The sequence below is a fragment of the Argiope bruennichi genome, chromosome X1 (assembly GCF_947563725.1).
Source record: "Argiope bruennichi chromosome X1, qqArgBrue1.1, whole genome shotgun sequence".
Taxonomy (NCBI): Eukaryota; Metazoa; Arthropoda; class Arachnida; order Araneae; family Araneidae; genus Argiope; species Argiope bruennichi.
The window spans coordinates 79,544,690-79,569,716 of record NC_079162.1 but is presented as its reverse complement, the minus strand read 5'-3'; the positions used below and the strand labels follow the sequence as shown (position 1 = coordinate 79,569,716).

At 30.1% G+C, this 25,027-nt stretch overlaps 1 protein-coding gene across 1 annotated transcript; it reads left to right on the top strand.

Annotated features, from left to right (window-relative positions):
• Nucleotides 1-327: 327 nt before the first annotated feature.
• Nucleotides 328-23,564, top strand: LOC129958642 (protein FAM199X-like). The gene is made up of 7 exons (XM_056071243.1): nt 328-524; nt 1,301-1,387; nt 7,034-7,182; nt 8,082-8,208; nt 16,953-17,101; nt 18,456-18,658; nt 21,259-23,564. Exons 1-7 carry the CDS (start codon nt 496-498, stop codon nt 21,415-21,417), a joined length of 903 nt encoding a protein of 300 aa, XP_055927218.1. The 5' UTR covers nt 328-495; the 3' UTR covers nt 21,418-23,564.
• Nucleotides 23,565-25,027: the final 1,463 nt, after the last annotated feature.

Genomic DNA, 25,027 nt, shown 5'->3' with positions numbered 1-25,027 from the left:
TATTGATTACTGATATTTGTGACTTTTTAATATTGGTCACACAATAACGTTTATTCACTCTTCTCAAATCTGGTTTCTCAGAAAAAGAGAATAAACTCCCTAAAATGAAAAAAATATTAGTTTTTTGATGTGTGTAATATGTAGTTCGAAGTAAATTTTTATGCCAAAAATTATAACAGAATATTTATCTTGCTGAAACCAATATTTTATTAACCATTGTTACAATCTGATGTTTTTTTTTTTTGGTTCTTTTATCGTTACTTTAATCGAAAAATTGTATAGGCGGGCTGGACAGTTCTCTATTTGTTAATGGCAACAGTAGCGTTATTCTTTTCTTTGATTACAAATCCACGTTTTAAGGGTGCCGCGTTGCAGCCGCGTGGTGTTAGATACTCTGATGTAATTAAATCATACATTCTGTGATATTACAGCTGTTAGGAATGAAATTTTAATCCTCACAGTTTATTTAATAATTTTATACAAATACTCTCCGATATGATTGAATCAAGCTTTATGAGTTCCAGGTAAGAACATGTGCTCTTTATATGTTACCCACGTTGCCGTGCCAACGTGGTGTACTTGATTTGAAAATTTACTGTTAAATCGGATAGAGTTACAAATGTATTTTGACATTTAGGTTGGTGATAATTCAGGGGGAATTTAACAGTGGTTGGCAATTGTATTATATCTTTAAACTCCTAACTTGTAAGGTAATCACAATGAGTTCATGTCTGGCGGGCTCTGGTTCCTGGTAATCATTTTACGTGCATCATTACCTGCAGTTATTTTCATATTTTAAAATTACTCTCAAATATTTAATTTTGATCGTATGTAAAATTAATTCAAATCGGCAGTTGAAAAATGGGTAGTAAAAATTTTCCAAAATTGCATTTTCTTCCGGCGCATAAGTCGTACGAAATAGTATCTTTTATAACCGGAAGAAGTCATCTAGGGATTCTTTATTAAAAATGTAAAAGAAATGCTTGTAACTTGACGTTCTAGGGTATTTCACATCTTATTTGCGTATTTATTAATAATTTTTCTCTTGATAACATGATTTTGTTAAGCTTAAGCTGTTGAATAAACGCTGATTCTTATACTGAATTTGGATATTGGAAGAATATGAACTCGACGCCTTTAGGTTAAATTATGTTTCTTTTTATTTTATGTCAAATAAAACTTTTAAAAAATTGATGTTATACATCATGTGTGTTTATTTTTTATATTTTTCAAGAAATATTACATTTTGTCGTCAGTATTTGTATTTTGAAGATCTTTTTTTCTTTTTCTTTTTTTACAGTGTCTGGGATTCTGAACTTTTTCAAACTGGAAATGTATTTGATGCTTCCTCACATTTAGACCTAAATTGTGATTTTGACAGCACCAGGTATGTTTATTATTCTGTGATCCTTAGCTTTATTAATTATTCTTATGCAGTTTTTCACAGGAAAAATGAGTTTGAGTTTTTTGGAATGTTAGTGTTATACATGTTGGTCCTGGATACTTTTGTGATCACAATACAATTAATCTAGCATTTTCTGATTAATTGCTTTATTAAAATGAATAAACTTGTTATGAATGAATGGGATAAGATATAATTACTCAGTATTATTATTTATAAAGTTGATTATATGGTATGTTTTACTAGTTAACTAAGCAACGTGAAATGTGCAATTCATCTGATATTTTAAGAATTTTTTACTAATGGTAAAGTTACCTTTGAACCATAAGTACTCTTTTTCCGTCTAGACCTATTACATTTACATCCAAGAGTATACATTTTAAAAAAATTGTAATTTAATTTCATCCTTTGAATATTTATTTGTTGAAGTATTTTACATTTCTAACTAGCTGTGCATTTTATTTAACTTGTAAAATATCTTTTACAACAGTGTGTATGAACAAAAACTTCCTCAGTTTTGCAATTAGTACTTTCAGATAATTGTGTTGCTTAATGGGGGAAGAGATGTAAAGCTTTTAAAAAAGAACAGTTATTCAATTTAAGTATAATTGTTTTTCAACTTAGATGCAGAATATTAAATATTTCATTAACATGATTTATTTGATTGAATTTAGATGTTAATATTGCTGTGTAAATCTTATAAAACTTTATTAAGTGCTCTAAATTTTTAAAAACTATCTGGTAATTAAGTATTTTCAAAATTTTGTATACAGATTCTCTCAGAAATTGGACACTCTTTTAGCAGAGTTACTGCATTGAAAATCTAATTCTTTATAATGTTTGTTTTTATATTTAAAGTTAACACATGTTTAAAGATACAAAATGTAAATAAGAGGTATTTATAATGCAGGATTTCCTTTTAGATAATTGAAAAAAAAATTAATGCAGACTTAACTGTTTCTGGTTTGAAATTTTTAATTATTTAAAAATTTCAAGGAGTAACTTGAAATGTTTCATAAATTATGCTTAAAATTATCAAATGTAAATGCTGTTATAAATACTTAAATAATCAGCTTTACAATTGAACCCCTTATTATAATTCTTTAATATTTATTAGCTGGATTAATATTAATCTGTAAATACTACATCGTAATAAGATTAAGTTATTAGTAATATAAATATTAAAATAAGATTCAGCATAAAACATAATTTGGTTTTTAGAAAACAAATTGCTTTTCATGAACCATCTTTAAGTAAAGTGGCAAATTCATGAAATAAGTTAATATGCACTCCTGATAATATAAATATATATTTTGGATACATGTATCTCCTTTTTAATGGGGGAAAAAGGAAACAATTTTTATAATATATTTGAGTTGTACGTAATTTTTAAATTTTAATTTGATGCCTTTACTTAATAATAATTAAAAAAAGTCAGTGGGATGATGGAAATCCTTTCATGGTTTTAAAAGTAAAAATCCAGATGTATGCTTTATTTCATTTTATAAAGTCTCTGACATAGCAGAATTGGTTTTTATGTAGAATAATAATTTTTTTACTTATAAAAATTGCATTATTTAAGAAGTTTTTTTCCCAAGAGAACTTTTTCTGATACTGTCCTTTTTTAAAAAAGTTTATCTTCAGTTTGCAAGGTTTTTTTTAATTATAAATTTCTAGAATGTCAAACAAAAATAGTTAGTTAACGAAGTGAATGGAAATAAGCATATTGCATCAGCTATAAATGGTCCAATATTAATTGAGGTGAAGTCTAACAGGCATATGGATTCAGCTTGAATCTGAAACTTTCATTTTCATGAAAGCAGTTACTGGTGAATCTTATACTTGCAGAATATACCAAATAAGTTTTCAATCTCTTTCTGTGCTAAAAAAAAAAAAAAAAAAGAAAGAAAGCTATTGTATCTGAGCTCTTTTAGATCATTTTTTGACAGCAGAAAAAGATCTTTTTATATGAAGACCAATTGGGTATGTTTCTTTTTTCTAAAAAGTGCTGCATATAACTACTAAAGAACATACTGATCAGACAAAGAATAAATGGTAAACTGTGCTTTTCTTATTTTTAATATCTTAATAATAATCCTTTTAATATTCCTGACATTATTCCAAGGAATTTTTGACATGTTCTGATCTGAAGAGAGATGAGGATAGATTATTAGCTATGTAGCACAGTGAAAACTTTTATTTGGGGTAGATGGAAAAAATTATTTTAAAATAATTTGGTGGACTATATTGGTTTTCAAATGTTCAGAGAAGGGATTGAATAAATTTGTATATCTTCACACAGTTTTCCTGCAAGAACCTATGCTGTAGCTTACTGGATTGAATTGAGTAACTTAAACTAACTTGACAACCTTCAAGGATCTGAAGTTTTTGCAGAAGTTGTCCCATATAAAATCTTCAGCTTCTTTTCATATATCTAGTGATTTGATTCTTAGTATGATAAGATGTTAACAATGCATTACAGCTGTAGGAGTGACTTAGTTGCTGAGTTACAATTCAGATTAAAGACTGAGACTGCTTATAACCTGAGTTAAAATTCAGATTAAAAAAATAACGAAATAAGATGTGGAGAAATTAGATTTTTTAAAATTATTGTATGTAGAAATTATAAATGTAAAATGTAATTGCTGAGTAGAATTTTTTTAAATTTATCTGACACTTTTTAAATTAATTTTTAGAAACCTGTTAAAAACTACCAAAATAAAATTTTAAAAAAAACCTATTAAAACATTATCCACAGAAGCTTTTATATGAAATTCTTGTTTAAATTCAAAGAGGTAGATACTTAAAACTAGTTTACATCATATAAAAGAAATAACACATAAAAGAAAATGCTGACTTTGGATTTATATTAAAAGCTAAATAGATATGTATAATTTTATAACAGGTTTTTGAATGAAACTTATTTATAAAAGATAATTAATAGGATTTAAAAATCATATTTTCATCTGCAATTTTATTTGTAAATTTGATTTCTTTACTTTTGATATTTGGACCAATTTTGCCTAGTCTGATATTTTAACATTTTTTTTTTTTTTTCGTTAAGTTCAAATAAATGCAAAAAAGTTTCAAGATTTTTATAAGCAGTCAATGCTTTAAAATATTTTTAAAGAGATGATTAGAATTATAAAAAGAATCTGCAGTTAAAGAAATCATTTTTGCAGTGCATATTTTATTTTTAAAATATTAAATTAGCAAGTTTCAAAGCAAGACTCTTTTTTCACTCGAGTCCAAAATGCATATTAAATTTTCATAATCATTTGTCTTGAGTGTAAATGATTTTAATAAAACTTGCATTTTTAAAAACTTTAATTGCTTGTACTATCCAAAAATCTGTTTAATGATAAAATGAAAGTATTTACATTGCTGATAATTTGAAATAAGATATAATTTGTAAAATTGTTTATGGAGAAATATTGTATAAATTCTCAATTCAAAATATTTATTTTTCACAGTTGTCCTAGATTCGTTGAGTTATGAAAGTATGAGTTATAGAATTTTAACTACTTAATGGATACACCGTTCTGATGTTGAAATTTGTGCTTTGAGTTCAGAATGTAAAATAATTTTCTATAATACTTAAAAATCAATAGTTATAATATCTGTTAGACAAGAATATAAATTTCTATGTTGCCAGTTTCTAAATCTTATAATAATAAATAAGTAAAATGATCTTTATATTTAACTTTTTATTTTGGATTATCAATTTTTATTAGCAAGGGGAAAAAAACACACACCTAGGTTTATAAGTCATGTTAAATCTACTGATTTCCTTTCTTTTTATGTATGCTCTGTTGTTGATCAGAATTAAATGAGCATTTGTATTTAAATGTAAACTGCTTTTGCGGCAGATTATATTTAAAAGCTAGTACTATTATTCATATATCTTAGTGTTCATTAAAAAATAGCAAAAATCTCTTCTTGATTATTAAATTAATTCCTTTCTACTGAATTTGATTTGTTGTAAAATTAGTTCCTGTCTACTGAATTTGAATTATTTTTTTAAAATCAATCTGGCATTTTGTAATCTATAACAGACTTAAATTTGAATCTTGTATTTTAGTGAATTTTTAATTTTTCTATATTCATCCAAGGCACATTTTATTTTAAATATTGAATTTATTGGGCTTATTTCTATTTAAAATTAATAGATTCAAATATAGATTGTTTTGTTCATCGTCTTTAATATTAATGAGTATATTTGAATTTTCTTTAAAATTCTAGAAAATTGATGGAATTGTTCATGATCAGAATGAAATTTTTTTTTATCCATACTATTTAATCTTTTCGTTTTACAAGGTACAGATCCTGTATCAGATTTCAATATCACATACTTATTGATACAGAAAATCCTTTACAAAAAGAAGGTCTGCTAGACTTTATTTACACTTATGGAGCTTATCTGCAGAAAGGACTTAATTAATCTGAAATTTTCTCCAGTTCTACTTAAAAGAGTAGTTTTGGTAACCACACACAGTTTTCTAAATATGTAAGAATGGCACAAATCTTGCTGAACAGATAAATATATCTAACTTTGTATTTGTATGTTAAACTCTTGCTCTGAAATGTTTAGAAATATTTTAGCCAAATAATTATTGTATTTCAAAATTTTGGAGAAAAAAAGCAAAAGCTTATTAATTTTTCCTGTAGAATATTGAAAACTATGGAGTAATAAAGGGAAAATGCTCCTCTTTACGATTTAAGCAATATTTATTAAATTTTAAGCACATCTTTGAAAAATAGGACAACTGAAATAAACAATGCAACTAACCAAATAAATTTTTATCATCTATGAATAACCTAAATAATCTAATGCATGTAACCATTTTGTATCTTGAATGATTAAATTTCATCTTATGTGTGTTGTCTTTTTGCAAAAAGTGTTCAAATGCAATATTTATTTAAAAAATAAATAAGGCATGAAATGGGCGAGGGCTTGTAAGTTAAAGAATGATTATGGTATATTAAGAACATGAAGGTTAGAAAATTATGTTCAAATTCACCAAGAATTTAACATTGTCCAGTAGTCCCTTAAAAATGATCGGGCAGGCAAGGCAAAGCATATTTATTAATAAATGCAATTTTTAAATGAAGTCTGACTGAATGAATAATTTCTTGTTAAGTAGGCATTAAATCACAACAGAAATAGTAATATTAGGAACTGAAACTAGACTACTTCATGATGAATCAAAAATTGTAATAAATCTTCTAGACTTGAAAAAAAAAATAATGTATAATCCTTATTTTTTAAATGTTTTTTTGTTTGTTTATTTACCTGTTGGGTAAAAAAAATGGCTCATCAAATAATGTATTGGTGGAAAAATTATCTATTAAGTATAACCTTGAGATCTTTTAAACCTTCTTTGATTTTGAGCTACAAAAATTTTAAAGCATTGCATGATATTTTTATTTTTTCAATTTAAAAGTGCTAATTTGCTAATAATATCTGAAGCAATGCAGATCTAAATTGAAGTACACATCTCTAATTTCATGCAATGAATTGCTTGAACTGATTTCTATAAGATTCTATAGATGTTATATTCAAGAATGATATATAATATTCAGCCTCCCCTCCTCAAAATGTTTTATATTTTAATGTTTAACTTCTTTCAGGGATGAATTGATGTCTGGGTACTCAACTCCAAATGACGCTAGCTCATGTTCATCCGATTATGATGGATTTGTAATGCTGGATGATTTTGATAATTTCTTTCATCTGTCTGACTCATTTGTCTCTGAAATTTTAGATAATAGTGTTACAGGTGAGTTTAATGTTGCCATTATTGCTTTCTTTGAAACTCATTCCTAAATATGTTATTTTGGTATGTTTCATATTTTTAAATCACTTTTTTTCTGTTTTTATTGACAAGATCAAAATGATATATATACATATGGTATAAAATGCAATAAAAGTTTGATTTATGAAAGTAATGCATGTTAGCTTAGAAAACTTTTTTTTTCTTATGCATTGTTCACAACTGATTTGGATAAGTGACTAAGCATGTTCTTGCTCCATTATACTCAAATTTTTTAATAACTTCTTAATATTTAGTAATTTTTGGAAAACATAGGTTTGTCTCAATTAGTACTTTAATAATCACTATCAGTTTCTTGTTGAAGTCATCAAGATGAGCCTTTGTGAAGGTTTACATTGAATATATATTTTATAGTATAACTTTCCTGAATTTTGAAAATACTTTCTGTTTAATAGTTGCCAGTTACATGAGTGTTAAACTTTTACTAATTGTAAAAAGTTAATTTGAAATTCAAGAAGGTAGTTATGTTAATTTCTTTCTTTCTTCTTAAATGTTATTTTAGCTCTATAATTATTGATGAAACCTTAATTGATTTACTTCCCAATGCCACATAGTCCAATATAATCCAACATTCCTCTTGCTTGCTCTAAGACAAGAGCTTCTTCAATGTAAGTGTTTTTCTACATTCCAAAGGAGCAAGCTTAATTGTTTGACAGCAAATTTGTTCAATGCATATATGTACACCTATTACTGTATTAACTCTGCAAGGCATATATATAATATGGCTCATAGTACTTAAAGGATTAAAGGAACTGAAATCAGCCCTGACATTTATTATAATTTTCGAATGGTTAAAACTTGATATGATGGCATTTTGCTAACTGAATTTTTTATCCCTTTATCAGGTATTTCTGAACTAGATCGAGTATCATCTGTGGATAGTCCCCAAAAAGATGCAACAGTTTCTAGTTATAATCCTGGAACTAGTGCGCAAAGAAATGCTATTGACTATTTATTATCGTCAAAATTATGGTAAATTTACTTTTCTCTGCTTTATTTTTGCTTAAGTTTTCAGACATCTTTTCTGTCAGATATAGATTTGTATATATTTGCAATTGACAAATAAGTGCATTAAAACTTTTGAATCTATTCACATTTGGTATATGCTTATTTGTTTGATCTTTAAATTATGACTTTGTTTGAGCCAAGATAGAAATTTGTACTTTTCTGAATGTGCATTTTATGTTGTCATTGGATGATTCAGAATATGAAACGTTATCAAATATTTGAAGAATTTATGAAAGTAAACTGAAAGCTATGACTGCTTGTATTTTTTTTTCATGGTTACTTATTTGTAATAATAAATTTTAAGAAAGATAGCGGTCAATCTGATTTCAGGAATTTCTGAAAATTTATTTTAAGCAGAGGTTTCTACAGTTCTTCTTTCAAAATGTAAAATGTTTTTAAACAGTTCTACTATGATAATTTTGTTGCTACTGCTGTGCTGAATTGTTTAAGGATTTGTACATACAAATGCAGTTTATTTATATAATTAGTGGATTTTTTTTAAAAATTGAGGAATCCCCTCAAGGGCTCACAATTCTTTAGGTGAGTATGAGTGTCCCAAGCCTGAGGTACCCAGGGATAATTCCTCCCCTTAAGTTTCTTCTTTTCTACACGTTTTGCTTTCAGCTTTTTACTTATATCCCCTGCCAGCAAGTAAGGAAGCTCCCCATGAGATGCTGTCACCACTGTCTGTTTCGTGCTTCTCATGGACTATCAAAAACCCAATGTGTTTATCGTGCGTGGCAACCCACTAGATGGGTGGTGTACTGTTGGTTTCCGGTGTATCAGTTCGGCTGGTAGCTTAGTCACTTAATTGACTCAGTTTGCTAGGGATCTAGCAAAAATGGTCAACTTCCGCGGCTTGGCGTTAAGGATGGTCAGTGTTCCTGGAAGTGGCCCTGAGTGTATAGATTATAGATCTTGGCTAGCACCAAGTTAAGCTCCGAGGCTAGGCAGGGAGTAGCTGCCATCCTTTGTTGGGCTCTGTGGTGGACAGCACTGCAGGGACACAAAACAATTATTGGTGCCAAATTCTTCATTATGCACACTACTAATAACTTTCACAATGTTTCACATTCTTGATTCATAGATCTATCATGTCAACAATTGGCGAAGTAAAGAATGTCAAAAAATTATGTTCTGGCGATTTGTTAATAGAAACAGCAAATCTTGCCAATTAAAAGGTGTGTGTTCTGCTTGTAGAATTAATATCAGGCATAATGGCTGCATATCTGCCCAGCATATCGTTTTGGCATTTACAATCCCAGAAACGCCCAAATTTGTCCGAGTTGGCTATATACATAGCCATGTCTGCAAATATGCGCTGAATCCTCTTGGATGTTTTAAGTGTCGACGATTCGGGCACTCTCGTGCAAATTGCCGTGGTACGCCAACATGTGCGAAATGTGCAGAGATCAGTCATGTCACAAATTCTTGCAGATTAAACGTATAAACAACTCAGGCCCTCATCTAGCGTATTCACAAAATTGCCAAAATGAAACATTAAAAGAGGTTTTATCACTTAAAATTAAACAAAATTTATAATTTCCTGAAGCAAGGAAATTCATTACAAACCGGGCACCAAAAGAAGGTATTTCATATCCCTCAACTCTTAAAACTCCCTCACAGACACATGCAATTCAGTGGAATTCAAAGAATCTCTCGGCACCTACCAAAGTTCTTTAACTTACAATAACTCCAAAATTTCTTTAAAAAATTGAGAGAAATTTCTAGTTCCAAAACAAATAAATCAGTAGAGCATTTTAAATTGGAAAAATCATCAGTTGTGACTTCTGTTCTCCCAATGTCTAACAAACCCCCAAATAAACAAATCGACCAAAAATTAAAAAAAAAATTCAAAATCTGACCTCTCGGAGAAGGGGGTAGATAAACGCCTTTTTTTAAAACGCTTTCTGGGAAACAGGCATTTACCAAACTACCAGGCCTTCCTTTAACTAAAGATGATTTTCTTAAGAATTAGAAAATCAATAAAAGCGACGGTGACACTATCGCTGCAGATCCTTTAGATACAGATGAAATGCCGACTAGTGAAATTGAAGATTTGGCATCCTCTACATGTGATGTGATATGAATGAAGACACTTTCAAATACTGGGTCTGTAAGTAAAATCTTAAAAGAAAAACCTGCAAATAATTCCCAAACTATCTGGCTTTTTTTTCCGTGGAAACGTCTTGATTCCTGTCGACCATATCAAAAATCTGATTTATGAGAAATTCCAGTTTGCATTGCATTACAAGAAACTTTAAAACCAATGGACATGGCTAAAATCAAAGTACAGTACAGTGCATAAAGATGTTCTCTCATAAAACTTCAAGAGATGTTGCTATACTTGTTTCACATGACAGTTCATCCTCTGTTATTCTTTTGCATACTAGCCTGCAAACTGTAGCTGTGATGGTTTCCCATACACTCATCAATTACTGTATGTAGTCTATATCTACCTCCCTCTGTTTCCATTTCTCGGAGAGCTTGATGAGCTGATAAGGGAACTTCTACCTGTCTATTTTTGGCGACTTCAGTGACCATAACCCACTTTGGGGAAATGAATCAGTTGATACTCAAGAAAGACAGAATTTATCAATGATCACTCTCTCTACATATTGAACAATTGTGAACATACATACTTCCATCAACAGAATAGAACATTTCATTCTATACATATTGCTCTTTGTTCTGTATCCTTAGCTACTAAATTCAATTTGAGTTGGGAAAGATTTACTTCAGAGCTTATAATTTTCCCCTTTTTTATCGACTCCGTTTGACCAAATGGCTCCTTGTAGCAATGCCCATCTCGATACATCTTCTCCGAAGCTGATTGGGAGGGTTTCTTGTTTAGGGCTGTTATTGCAAGAGATATGGTAGACACTGATAACATAAATGAGGTAGTTAATTTGTTAACTCACACTTCGGTTGTTTGCTGCAGGTGCATGCTTTCCAAAATCTGGGAATTACCCCAAACATCGCTACATATGGTGGAATTCGTATTATTCGGAAGCCTGACGAAATGAAAAATGAGCATGGAATAAATTTAGGAGGTGCCTTACGACATCGAATCTTATCGCTTCCCAGCGAGCAAAAAGCATTGCACGGTCAATTAGATACAGTCAGTGAGGCTTCTGGATAAATTTTGTGTTGGGAATTAATTCCTCTATTACAGCTGAAGAAATGTGGTTCAATGTTAGAAAAGCTTGTGATATCTACTCAGACCCCCCCCCTCTCAAAAAGGATGGCAGAGATATTTGATATATAAGAAATAGCTAACACCCTCGTGGAAGCTTTTATATTTGCATGCACTTCCAGCAACTGTGGAGATCCTTTCACCTCAATAAAAAGAAACTTGGAAGGCATACCGGTACGATAACACAGATCGCAGCACCTTTTGTATAGTTCTGATTTTACTTTTCTGGAATTGCAACGTGCATAATGAATGCAAAACATCACATGGACCAGATGGCATTACCTATTCATTGCTGAAACACCTTTCCTATGATTCTCTTAAAAATATCTTGCATTTGTTCAATCGACTCTGGAGGCAACATGTCTTTCCTATCCAATGGAACTATTCAATAGTAATTCAACATTGCAACCAGGGTGCGATGCTCATGATTCTTTCAGTTACAGACCTACGGCATTAACTAGCTGTCTATGTAAGTTATTTGAAAAATGTATTTACGGCTGATTTACGTATTGGAAGAACATCGCTATGTTTCGTAATTTCAAAGTGGTCTCTGAAAGGGACATTCAACCACTGATAACCTTATTTCGTTGGAAATTGACATTCGAACTTCGTGTGTGTGGCGAATTCATAGTTTTTGTATATTTTGACATAGACAGGGCTTATGATAGAACCTAGAGATGCGGTATTTTAAAAGACCTTTACGATTTTTTACCCCTTTTAAACTTTTTAGCACATAGATGGTTACAAGTGAGTGTGTGTGTGGGGGGGGAATACTTATTCGGATGTTTATTGCCAAGAAGAGGGAGTGCCACAGGGTAGCATTTTGAACGTCGCCTTGTTTATTTTAAAAATTAATCAAATCCTATCGGTTATACCACCTATTGTGAGTAAAAATATCTATGTGGATGATATATAGATCTCTTTCTCAGCAAGAAACATGCGTTTCATTGAAAGACAACTGTAGACAGCAGTTAACAACATGGTGTCTTGGTCTAATCACAATGGGATTTCGTTTTCAACTCAGAAGACCCTGCGTGTACACATTTCTGCAGACTTTTGTATTTGGAACCAGAACTATTTTCCCGTGTTTTCCATGAACTGTAAAGGATCGACGCAGTTTTCTTGGTGTCATATTTGACAAACGCCTGATTTTTATTCTCCATATTTCTTATTTGCGAAACAAGTGTCTGCGATCATTTAGAATTCTACTTAGAATAATATCCAATATAGCTTGGGAAGCTGATCGGATAGAAGTCTTTTACGTATTTACCATAGTATTATCAGATCCAAATTAGATTATGGGTCTGTTGTGTATAGTTCTACACGGTCTTCCTACCTTTAAAATCTGAATTATGTGCACCACCAAGACTTGGCCGTGCTGTAGGGCTTTCAGAACCTCTTCAGTGAACTTTTTATGTGTTGAGAATCATGAACTACCGCTATTTCGTAAGTGGAATATGATCTCAATTGACTATTTCTTTCGGGTTTTAAACAATCATTCTCATCTTCTGCGGAAAATCATTTCAACTCAATCATACTCAGTTATTCAATACTAGTCCTTCCTGTATCCCTTCATTGTAAATATGTATACGCCAATTGCTTCCAAATAGCTTCTATAGCATCGATGTAGCTGAAAATTTTCTTCAATATCCCTCTGTGGTTTGGATATAAAATCACTTTGCTTCATCCATTACAAAACTTCACTAAAGCAAGACACTTATGACTTGGTATTTAAGTCCATTTTTAACTCTCACCGACAAATGCCATTTGGGTTGTACCTTTACTTGCGGAGATGAAGTTTTAAGTCGGAAACTTTACGTTTTCTTCAGTATTCATCTCCGAAATAACTGCCATTTAACATGCACTTCAATATGTGATAAAACAAGGGTTTCAAAAAGATCATTATCAGGGTTGCCACGCCACCGGGGAACAGAGAAATCGCAGGGATTTAAAAAATCGTCTAAAACCGATTGGAATGCAGGAAAATTTTCATAAAAACAGGGAAAATTCAGGGAATTTTAAGTTTTAGTTATTTTTCCCCATCTAAAAAATGTCTTCTAACGATTGCCAGAATGAAAGATCGTAGTCATAGCTTCTAAGAATGAAATAATACCGTTCGTGATTGTGTAATGTGGAAATTCACCCCTTTTCTCTCACCCCCTTTTTTTCAGCATTAAATCATTCTAGTTTCGATTTGCGAAGCAGTTCTTTTTCCATGAGATGCCCGAATTGTAGCTGATGAGCATGCGAGAGATTTGTGTAACTGCGTGTAAGTAATTCTCTGGCGGGAGTAGCAGCATTCAGTCTGCGGAAGCAGCGTGATGGTGTTTAGTCAATCATACTTGAGTTTAGTGAATGTTTATTTGAAAAACTGTTGGCTTGTTTAAAGTAGGTTAGATAATTTTTTTAAAGCAATGAGCTGCTAAAATCCGTATTTAATACGAATTGGACGGATAAAAAAACCCACCCAAATCCTGATTTTGCTGAATGGGTTAGAGAAGTTATGCAAAATCGTCAACTGCACACTGTTCGCTTTGTAAAGAAGATTACAACCTTAAGTAATACGGAGAAACAAGCACTTAATGGTCATGCTCAAAAAAATAATACAAGACTGTTTGGCAGTTGAAAGGAATGCTGGATCGGAAAGGAATACAAGAAAAGATGACGCTTGAAAGCCGAAACCGTCAAATTTGATGTCCGAAAATAAACCAATTTCAAATTTTTTAGTGCTACAAAATCACTTAAAGCTCAATTTTTATGAGTATTAAAGCTTGTTGCGTCACATTCGTCCTTTAATCCATTCAGTAATATGTCGGAAATATTTTCACATGTTCACTAAAAGTGAAATTGTTAAAAAATTTATGTTAAGCAGTACAGAAATTCGTACCATAGTTGTTACGATATTAATGTACGGTTACGGTATTAGCTCCTTGAAATTGATGGCCAAATATTTGAATTGGCAGAAATGAATAAATGAAAGAGTTATTTTGCGTTGTAATGTTTTTTAACCTCTTCAGGACCGAGCTCTCTGAAGTGGAGCGTCACCACGGGCACACACAGTTAAGCTTAATTTTACAAAAAAAATTTATATAAAATCATCATTTTAATGTAATCAGTTCACAAGTAACATTTGTAATATACTGCTACTTAATATGTTCTAATATAAAGATTATAACGTTAATGGAAATAAATGAAATAAGCAAAACATTTAACAACTATACCCACGAAAAAAAAATATATTTCATGTTTATAAAATATTATACACTTGAAAACAAAAGCTATAAAAATTGTATAATATTTCCCTCTCACCCCCAGTAACAGACATCTGAACGCACTTTCCCATATTCTCCTAACGAGGGGGGGGGGCGAAACAATCTACAAGAACGCTGGAATCCCTTTAAATCACACATGCACTTTCAGAGAGCCATTTGTTTATACCAATAAACCTATCAAATCTAGAAACCCGGAACAGAAACTAATGCCTGCTCAAATAAGAAGGTCGAATGCCATACAATTAGACTGTTAAATATTTCACTCTTTTCATAATGAAAAGGCAAAATAGAACTGATAAAAAAACATTCAAAATACTATGTAGCAGTTCCAAAACTGCAAACAGTAAATCTGTTCCCCCTACATAAACCGATAAGCATTCCATTCTCTTACCACTCAGTCAAAATATAAACAGAAACCTAGAGCAAAATAAAAATGACCCTTTAAATGGCCAGTCCTCTTGAAAGAGCTGAACATGTGCACTTACTTAAATGTTTAAATACCCCTAATCAAGTTAAAAAAATAATCTCAGAACCGAAAGCGTATATTGAATGTCAAAGTTATAACGGTATTTCAAAGATATAACGGACTTCAACCGCCATCTAGTGTTATTTAAATATTTAAATAAAACGTTCCAAATAGAAATCGCACCGGCATGATCGTGGACCCATATAAACGGAAAGGCTAATCGCGTATATGATACCGGGGACCGTGAAAAGAGACTCGCGTGATCATGTATACTTGATCATGAGCCTGAACGGGTTAAGTAATCATGAAATGCTCTGTATCATAACAAAAATATTTAGTGTTTTATTTCACTCGGATCCTTAACTATGCCTGACTTCCAATTAAAGAGTATGAGAGGTGATCAGTATTTCTCCCCACCCAATATATAAATTTTGTCTTGTAAATTTTAGATAATAAAGATGAAATTGTTTTTGTTTGTAAATATAAACCTTCTTTTAATATGCTATTTTGAATAATGTTAAATTGTTGCTTCCTTCCCTTGCCTTTTCCTACTCCTTAAAACCATATTCCATTATAACCACAGCGTTATGGAGGTTTACTGCAGTTCATTGGCCACCAGCTTTGGCCTTCAACTGCATTTAGGGAAGAATTTAGGTTTGAGGCGAGTGAAATTCCGTGGGATGATCCCATTATAGCCAGCATATGAGTGCTATTCGCGTATTTCCTTGTATATTGAATATATGTACAGGGAATTTTTTCCAGATTTGAGTGGCAACCCTGATTATTTACTTTTGACTCTTGGAGTGTTCTGCAAGCTGTCACTAGCTCAAATCCAGATAATCCACTCATACTTAAAATTCATTACTTACACCATATTCTATTCCAGAATGATTTTTATATTTTATTTTCTTGGACTTTTGTTGTGGTATCCAGGGCCGATGCTGCTGCATAATCTGCAAATGTATTTCTTGTGCAGTCTTTTCCTTATGCTGATGTACGAACACATGTTCCAAAATTGGTTTTTAAAAACTGGTTAAGTCGATGGAATTTAAGTACAGAAAATAAATTGTACAATGTAAAATCTATAACAACACCATGAACTTCTACTTTAAACCGCTGATACATTGTCATCTTAACTGGTTAAGGATTGGTCTTTCAAGACTAACCGACAAATATCTACTTCTGTCAGAGCTATAGGAACTATAGGACATGTTTTAATAGATTGTTCAAATTTGGCCTCCTTACATTTTAAGCATTTTGTTTCGGATATTTGTGATCTGCCATACCTATTTGGTCAAAAAGCGTATTTAATTTTATTCACTTATACTTTTTAACTTTTACCATTTCCGGGTTTACTTCATGTATGTGGTTTTTAATTCTCTTTCTGAATAGAATTACAATTATGTTTTAAACCTTAAGCTTCGGTGTAATTTTTCCTACAAAAGGTATCTTGCATCAGAATAATACCCATATCTACCCACAATATAGAAAAGATAGATGGAAGATAGAAAAGATAAAACTTCATGCTAACACAATTAGCATATTGGTTTGTAAACATGGATTTGACTCAGAATTTGAGTTAACTTTTTGCAATCTTTAAAGACATCTGTGTTCAGATGTAGATTATCTGCATGTTATTTGCTGTATTAATCATGCTTTACAATTTTCAAATATGGCAAATTTGTTATGTGAAAACATTTTTGATTTTATATCAAAATATTTAAAGGAAATTTGGTGGCTATTATACATTTACTTAGATTCTGTTTGTTTTTAGGTCCCATATGTCTCCTGCAGAACAGCTAAACACATTACATGCTTTATCAGAAGTTACATATTACATGGGATTGCGTGAACAGATGGAAATTATAAAAATAATTGACCCAACAGCTATAATAGCACCTGATTGCAAAGAATTTGCATTAGGTAATTCTTACATTATCAGTTTGAATTAAATTTTTTATTTTAAATTAAATTTTTAATTTGGAGAAATTTGTTCTCTTTTGATTCATCTTTTATGATAATTTATTAGTTTGCATGAATTGCTAGACAAGCACAAATTACGATAAAATGTTTTCTGAAAACGTTGTTATCTGATCTTGAATTTTGATCTTGCTCTGTATCATTTGTTTATATAATGAAAATAATTTTATAAAGATGTTGAAGTAGAAAAAATGTTGTAAAATGAGATATATACAAATTGTTAAAAAAAATCCTGTTTTATCGGCAGTTTTAATTTTGGCTTCAGATTTCTTGATTTGATGGTCTGATATAAAAGATATTTCATTTACAGTATTTAACCCTTTTTTATATTTTTTACTGTCAGTATCATATATATAAATTTTTTACTGTCAGTATATTCACTTATGATTTTGCTTGCATCTAAATCTATCAACAATCTGTTAGCATTCCTATGAGGATTTTTAGAATTCAGGGGAAATACACCATAAAATAGTGTGCAACTTGTTTGAAAGGAAATTTCTCTGATAATTTTCATTAAACATTCTCAGTAGCAAATTGTTTTCCATAGTTTGAGGACAAAAGGTGCTGTTGGGAGAATAGTATCAGCTTGAGTCTTTGCACTCTCACAATAACCTAGCACACTTTTTCTTCACCATAGCTGTTGCAGAGTTAAAAAGTCATTGGTACACATCTTTCACTCCCAGAAATAGTTGAAGTGAGATTTAAAAAAAAAATCCTGTTTCAGGAATATATTTCTCGAAGCTCAAATTTTGAGTATTGATATAAAAATAAATATTGATGAATATTAAACAATTAAATATTTTGCAAATATAAAAGTAAAATCTCTGCACATGTATTTATTTATATTTATATGATTTCTTTTAACTGTTCAGCCACAATTGAATAAGTTGAGTTGAATAATTGAGTAGGGAATGCTAGAAAAAATTACAGTCAATATTTTTTAAATTTAATTTTTAATTAAAGATTAATTACTTGATTTTTTAAAGAGACATGGAGTGGAAAAAAATCTTATTACCTTATTGACTAATAATTTAATTATTCAGAATTATTAGATAAGACAAAATATAAGTTATGCTTAAATGCATCGCTTAGATTTGTAGAAAAAAATTTCAGCAACCTCCTGTTTTTAAAATGCATGTGCCCACCATTTGTTATAATTTTTTTTCTATGTGGTATTTGTTTTTACATTAATGGCATAGTTAATCAAAATATTTATATTATGCATTATTAATAAATTACATATTTTGTTTTAGGAAATGACTTGTCAGCTTTAATCCTATTGTTTTTTCTTTTGCAGATAGCACAAACTTAGACGACTTAAAACTGAAAAAAATTGTTAATTTTATCATGAAACAGAGACTTCATTTAAAGAATTCCTCACAGTCATTAAACAACTTTTCCTCTTTAAGTTCTAAAAACAAAAACAGTTCTTCATCCACGTTGCTTTCTAGCAAAAATGATAGTACATCTTTTGCTAGAACAAAAAGGAAATCGCAAAAGGTAATATATTTTAAGGAGTAATAGTAGCAACGTTTATCTTTTATTTTAACATGATTTTATTTTTAAGAATAATATTGTGTTCTTTTATGATTAAGCAAAACGATGTGACAATAAAAAATAAATTTTAAATGAATTAACTGGCCACATCGAATTAGTTCTTGTGGCATATAGTTTGTTATAAGATGTTTAATATTCTTAGTATTAGTTAACTCTTTGCAACACACTACCTATTAAATTTTAAATTAAAAAAACAACAACAACTTATAGGTGACCTATTTATGCCCACAGATAAAATTTCGTGAAGATTGTACTCATTGTTTTGATTCTGTGGGTGTTCCATCAGTTGAGTACTGCACCATTGGAGCTCTGAAAAATGCAATTGAGCGAGCATTACTGTGAAGCGCAAAAATGAATGAAATCTCTTGTATTTGTATAATAATAATGAGCAAACACTTAACACTAGTGTAGCAGATGTAGCATGGCCCAAGGCGCACCACACGAAGACATGCACAGATTCGCTATTCAAGAGCAATGCCTGAAGCATTTTTGGTGCTGCGGATAGGTTCTCCATTTTCGATACAATTAATTTGCAATAAAAATTAACTGCTCTTATATTTAAAATAAAAAAAGAATTTGTTAGATATATAATTAAATAATATTTACACTATTATTTGAAGCGATCGTTAGCATAAGTCCAAGAGCAGATAACTCCGTGCAGCTCTACTAGATAAAAATGATTAAAGTTGCTCATAAAAAAAACTCCTACAAACGCCTACTTGAGGGAACACGCATATACCTGATGGAACGCCTAAATTTATCCAACGATTATACGTATGCTTTATTTTTAAAGAATTAAATATACATATAGAATAAATAGTTAAGATTCAATCTACAAAATGATATTGAAATTTTTTCCTATAATTATTTTTTATTGGAAAACAAAATTCCTTGGGGGAAAGCATGCTTTTACTTTGCTGAAAATTATGGATCTGCTTGATTTACACTCGTTTTATTATTAAAAAAGAAAGTTAAAAGTGAATTCTAAATTTGTTTTTCGTTTCGTACGAGTGGAAATGAATTGGAATTTATAGCATCAATGGCTTTATCTTTTGTTACTCCTGCGCATGCGTGAATTTTCAACGCCAATTGGGGCAACACAAATTACGCCAGTTGGGGTAACGCAATATAGATTATCAGTTTTTAATTTCCTTTATTCTGTTTTATTTTAATTCAAAAGTACTTCAGAATGAATAAGAAAGATCGATTAATTAACAATGCTTAGTTTTAAATGTATCGAACACTAAGAAAATAAACAGAATCGTTTGAAATAAGTCAATCATGTTAAGCCTAATCCCATTGGCGTCGGGGGAAAAAAAAACACCCCTGAAGCCTTACTCATTTGGCAATTTGTGGCGGGAAGGTTAGTTTTTAATTAATAAACAATTAACCATTCAATGAAACGGAATAAATAGTAGCCTATGTCCTATTCCAGACTTTAATCTATCTCTCAGCTAAATTTCATCCAATTCTGTTCAGCCGTTCTGGCGTGATTGACTAACAAACATCCATCCATCCATCCAAACTTTCACATTTATAATAGTAGTATAGATATAAACACAATTTAATTACAAAAGCATTCAACTAACCTAAAAACAATTATTTACATAGTATACCTGAAATTAAACAAATCAAGTTCGTGTTTCTTTAAAATCATGTCAAGTCTATTTTATTTATCGATCGATATTGAGATAGCTACAACAGTATAATTCACATAATTTTTAAGCTTTCAATTAAAATGAAAACACAGTTGTCAACAATCAGAACACACTGCGAATGCATGAATTTTCTACGCCAGTTGGCGTAACGCAAATACGTGAATTTTCTACGCCAGTTGGGGTTACGCAATACAAATTAGAAATTTTCAATTTCCTTAATTCATGTTTTATTTTAATTTAAAAGTACTTCAGGATGAATCCGAACGATCGATTAATTAACAATGTTTAATTTTAAGTGCATCTAACACTAAAAAAATAAATAGAATCGTTTGAAATATTCGGTTGAAAACACGTTAAGCCTAACCTGATTAGCATGGGGGGGGAATTGAAGCCTTATTCATTTTTGGCCTCAGATTTTTGGCGAGAAAGTTAGTTTTTAATTAATAAAAAATTAACCACTCATTTAACCGGAAAAAATAATAGTACCTCTATAATCTACCTCTTTGCTAAATTTCATCTAATTCCGTTCTGACGTGATTGACTAACAAACATCCATCCAAACTTTCACATCTATAATTTATAACTGATTTTAACGATTTTTAAAACCGAGCGAAGTTAGGCGTTTCATGTAGTGACACTGTGCTGCAAAGGGTTAATGTGTTACAAAAATCATGAGGTATTCACAATAAATTAAATTGTTGCTTGTTTTGTTTCTTCTTAGCATCTGTCTATAGGTTTATGATGGAAGTTATTTGATTTTATTTTAAATGAGAAATTTTGTCTGCATGGAGTAATTGTTCATGTTTCAATATCTATATTTAAAATTTTTTAAACTTTTTTTTAAAAAAAATTATTCGTTGATTTTAAATTTGTTATCTGTTACAGAAGCAGAGGAATATTTTATTTAATGGGGAAGAGAAAGAGAAAAATCTTAAACGAATAAAACAGACAAGAAAAGAAAGACGAAGTGGTTTTTTTGTATATGAAAAGAAGATGGTTATCAATCGAGCACTTGAAGATGAAGATATAAATATACTAGAGTAGAGGAAGAGAAATAACAAAAACAATTTCATCAGAGTATTTTCGCCGTGTGATCTCTGTTAAAACTTCTCATTCTAGTTGGTTGCTGTTCAAAATCAGTGGTTATAATATCAAGAATTAATTTGTTACGGGTTAGTGAGGAGCTTCAATTTATCTGTAAAATATATTGATGTGAAATAAGTGTCAATTTAATATTGTTAATCTGCATGAATTATTCAAAAAGTTATATTGTAGTTTTAGATCTTCTCTCATGAAATGTATAATATATATCTGTTCTATTGATTATTGATACATTTTCCACCAATTGCTTTCCAGCCTATATTGTTGGGTATACTAATAGCAAACTTTTTATTTGTTAATGAATTTTGAAATGTGAATATTTTGTTTTAATTTAATGATAAGTTTTATTCCATTTAATGTTTGAACCAATTTTTTTTTCAAAATGACTGAAATTGTTAAAAAAAGGAATTCAGCTTATCGTTTGATTGTTATTGAAAACCTTATCTTTTACATTTGTTGAAATACTTTTGGAAATGCCTTGCACTAAGTCAATGAACTATAAATATACTTTGACACTACAATGTTATAGAAAGATGAATTTCTTTATATTGATTATAATTGTTATGGATTATTATATTATTGTTATTATTAATTAATATCAACTTAATGAAATCAAATTACCAAATCTTAATCATTTATTCAAAATCGAAATTTGTTTTGTTCAATCTTATTGTTTTGTCAATTGATTGTGGTGTTGTATTTTCTGACTTTATGAATCATTCAAGGTTAATTTCTAAATGCACTATATAAAAAAAAAAGTAATTTCTAGTTATAGTTTGCCCATAATATCAGCAAATTAAGGCTGAAGTTTAATTACATTTTTTTATTTAAGATTTAGATGGGGGGGGGGGTCATAGCAATATCTGTTAAATTCTGGGACCATTAATTGTAACAAATTTTAGCATGAAAAGCATCTGAACTTTTTGTGTGGTTTTCTGAGGCGGTAAAATTTATTTTGATTTTGACTAGTATGTAACTGGAATCAAAGAAGTACACAGTGATTCATAGTTGGAATTCTTATTTATTACCCATATATGTTGCACTGAAGTGTGTTCTTTTGTACAGAATATATTGTTATGTAAATTTGTGTAAGTTTCTATTCCAAATATGAATCGGTTCATCCTTATTACTAATTAATACCAATCGTTGTAATAGGTTATTGAGTTTAATTTGTTTTCTTCAGTTGCTTATGTAGTTCTCATTCAGTAGTTCACAAAATGGCAGTTTAAGATAAAAATTAAAATTTTAGCTTTTTTTTTTAATAATTTACACAGGGGTTGAAGTCAGCTAAGAATGAAAAAGATTTTTTTAAACAGAATTATGGTGGGCATTTCTAAAAGTTCTTTTGAACTAAGATAAATATTTAAGTGTTCGAGGCAGTTAATCTTTATTTTAAATACTCTATAACAAATGCTCCGTTTTATACCACATACTCTGTAGTAAATAACATTTTAGTTATTAAATTGTTCGAAGCAGTTAATTTTTATTTTAAATACTCTTAACAAATGCTCAGTTTTATACCACATACTCTGTAGTAAAGAACATCTTTATCTAATATCAAGTTTATTAAACTTGTTATCATGTACAGTAGATGAGAATTTTGCTTAAACTAATCCAATACTGGTTATTTTTAGTTTTTTTAGGTTGTATGTGCAAAAAAAAAAAAAAAAAAAAAAAAAAAGGTTTTTGCTTACATGAGGTTTTTTTTTTAATTTTATGAATGTTTTTGATTTGAATGAATGGATATATAAGAGAAAAATTCATGACCAGTATTGGATCTGCTTTATTGTGTATTGTTGAAAAATTGCTCTTCGTAAATTAATTTCTTGAAAATTTTTTCAAATTAAAGTCTTATAGAATTGTGTGAATTATGGGATCGTGTTTTCATATGAGGTTCGGAATATTAGAAAGAATAATGACTATTCAAATTTGGCTGCAAATTGCATATATTAAAAAAAGAGACTTATTAATGATTTAAATGACTTAGTTAGAAAATGACTGAATTTTTGAATTTGAGAACATCTGAATTGTAAATTTGACTTTTTTTTCTACTTTTTGTAAATTTGAATAATAAACTGTTCAGTTTTGTATTTTATTTGTGATTATTTACAGCGTTTTAAGAACATTGAAGTTGATATTAATTTTATTGGTCATATTTAGTTGACAAATTTTAATACCAAGGTTGCTACCGCACCGGGAAAATGCACTGGGAAATATTGGGAATTTTAAGTTTCTTAGTTTTTGTTTTGTTTTGCTTTGTCTAAAAAATGTAGATCTGTGAGCATTGCAAGAATAAAAGATCGTTGCCATCGCTCCAAATACGGAACACCACTCTCCCTTTATATTACTGTTAAGTTTAATAACGATTTGAGAGAGTTGTTTTCTTTCTGTGAGATTCTAGGATTACAACTAATGAGCATGCACGAGACTGCCCAAACATTGTAAGAGTAGAATAAATTTTTCTGGCGGGAATAGCAACATTTAATCTGTGAGAGCACGCTGCGATGTTTAGTCATTCACATGTAAGTTTATTGAATGATTTGTTATTTGCGGTAGTGAGCTTATTCAGAGTATATTAAGGATATTTTTTAAATAATGATCTGCTGAAAATCCTTATTTAATACAGATAAAAATAGTTGCTAATTTTGCTGAATAGGTTAGAAAAGTTCCGCAAAATATGACTTATTATGGCGTATTGCTCGCTCTGCAAGAAAATAAGCTTATGTAATATGGGATAACAAGCAAACAAGTCATTCCCAAAGAGGGAAACAAAATTGCGTGCAAGTTCAAAAAAAGTCTTTACTGATATTGAACTTTGCATCTGACGGAATACAGGAAGAGACGACAGGAAATTTGATGTCCGAAAATAAGCCGATTTCGAACTTTTTAACTCTAGAACAATCAATTTAAAGCTGAGCTTTTATGGGCATTAAAACTTGTCACATTCTTCCTTTAATTCATTCAATAATATATCGGAAATATTTTCACATATATTTACTGATAGTAAAATAGCCAAAAATTGTGCTTTTGGTCATACAAAATTGTGCAATATTTGTCATGGATTAGGTCCGTTTTTTGAAGAATCTCTTTAAGAAATCTTTAAACGATAAAAAGTTGTAAAATGCTTTGAACCGTGTTTCCCAAAAATATCAAATGGATCTTATTTTTTAAAAATTGGTGCGAGTCAATCGGTAGTCTCTAGAAGATACTGGAATTCAATATTTTTAAGGCATACCACTGTTCTAGAATTGTTTAAGAATTTTAAAGAAGCTATATCAAGTTTGGACATACAATTACTTTTACAAATTAGTATGGATGGACTTGAAGTAAATTAAAATTTTTAAAAAACATGCCAAAGAATTTCTGTACGAAAATGACTAAAATTTTAGAATTAGGTACTTGTAGACTACTTGTAATCTGTTGAGATTTTCGGTATGATCATAAATCTACTGAATGGGAAAATAGATGTTATTCTAAGAGCAATGTATAGAATATTTAATGACAATCTACACGTGCCGATTCCCTGCAAGTTACTGGTTCCGAGTTTTCAGTA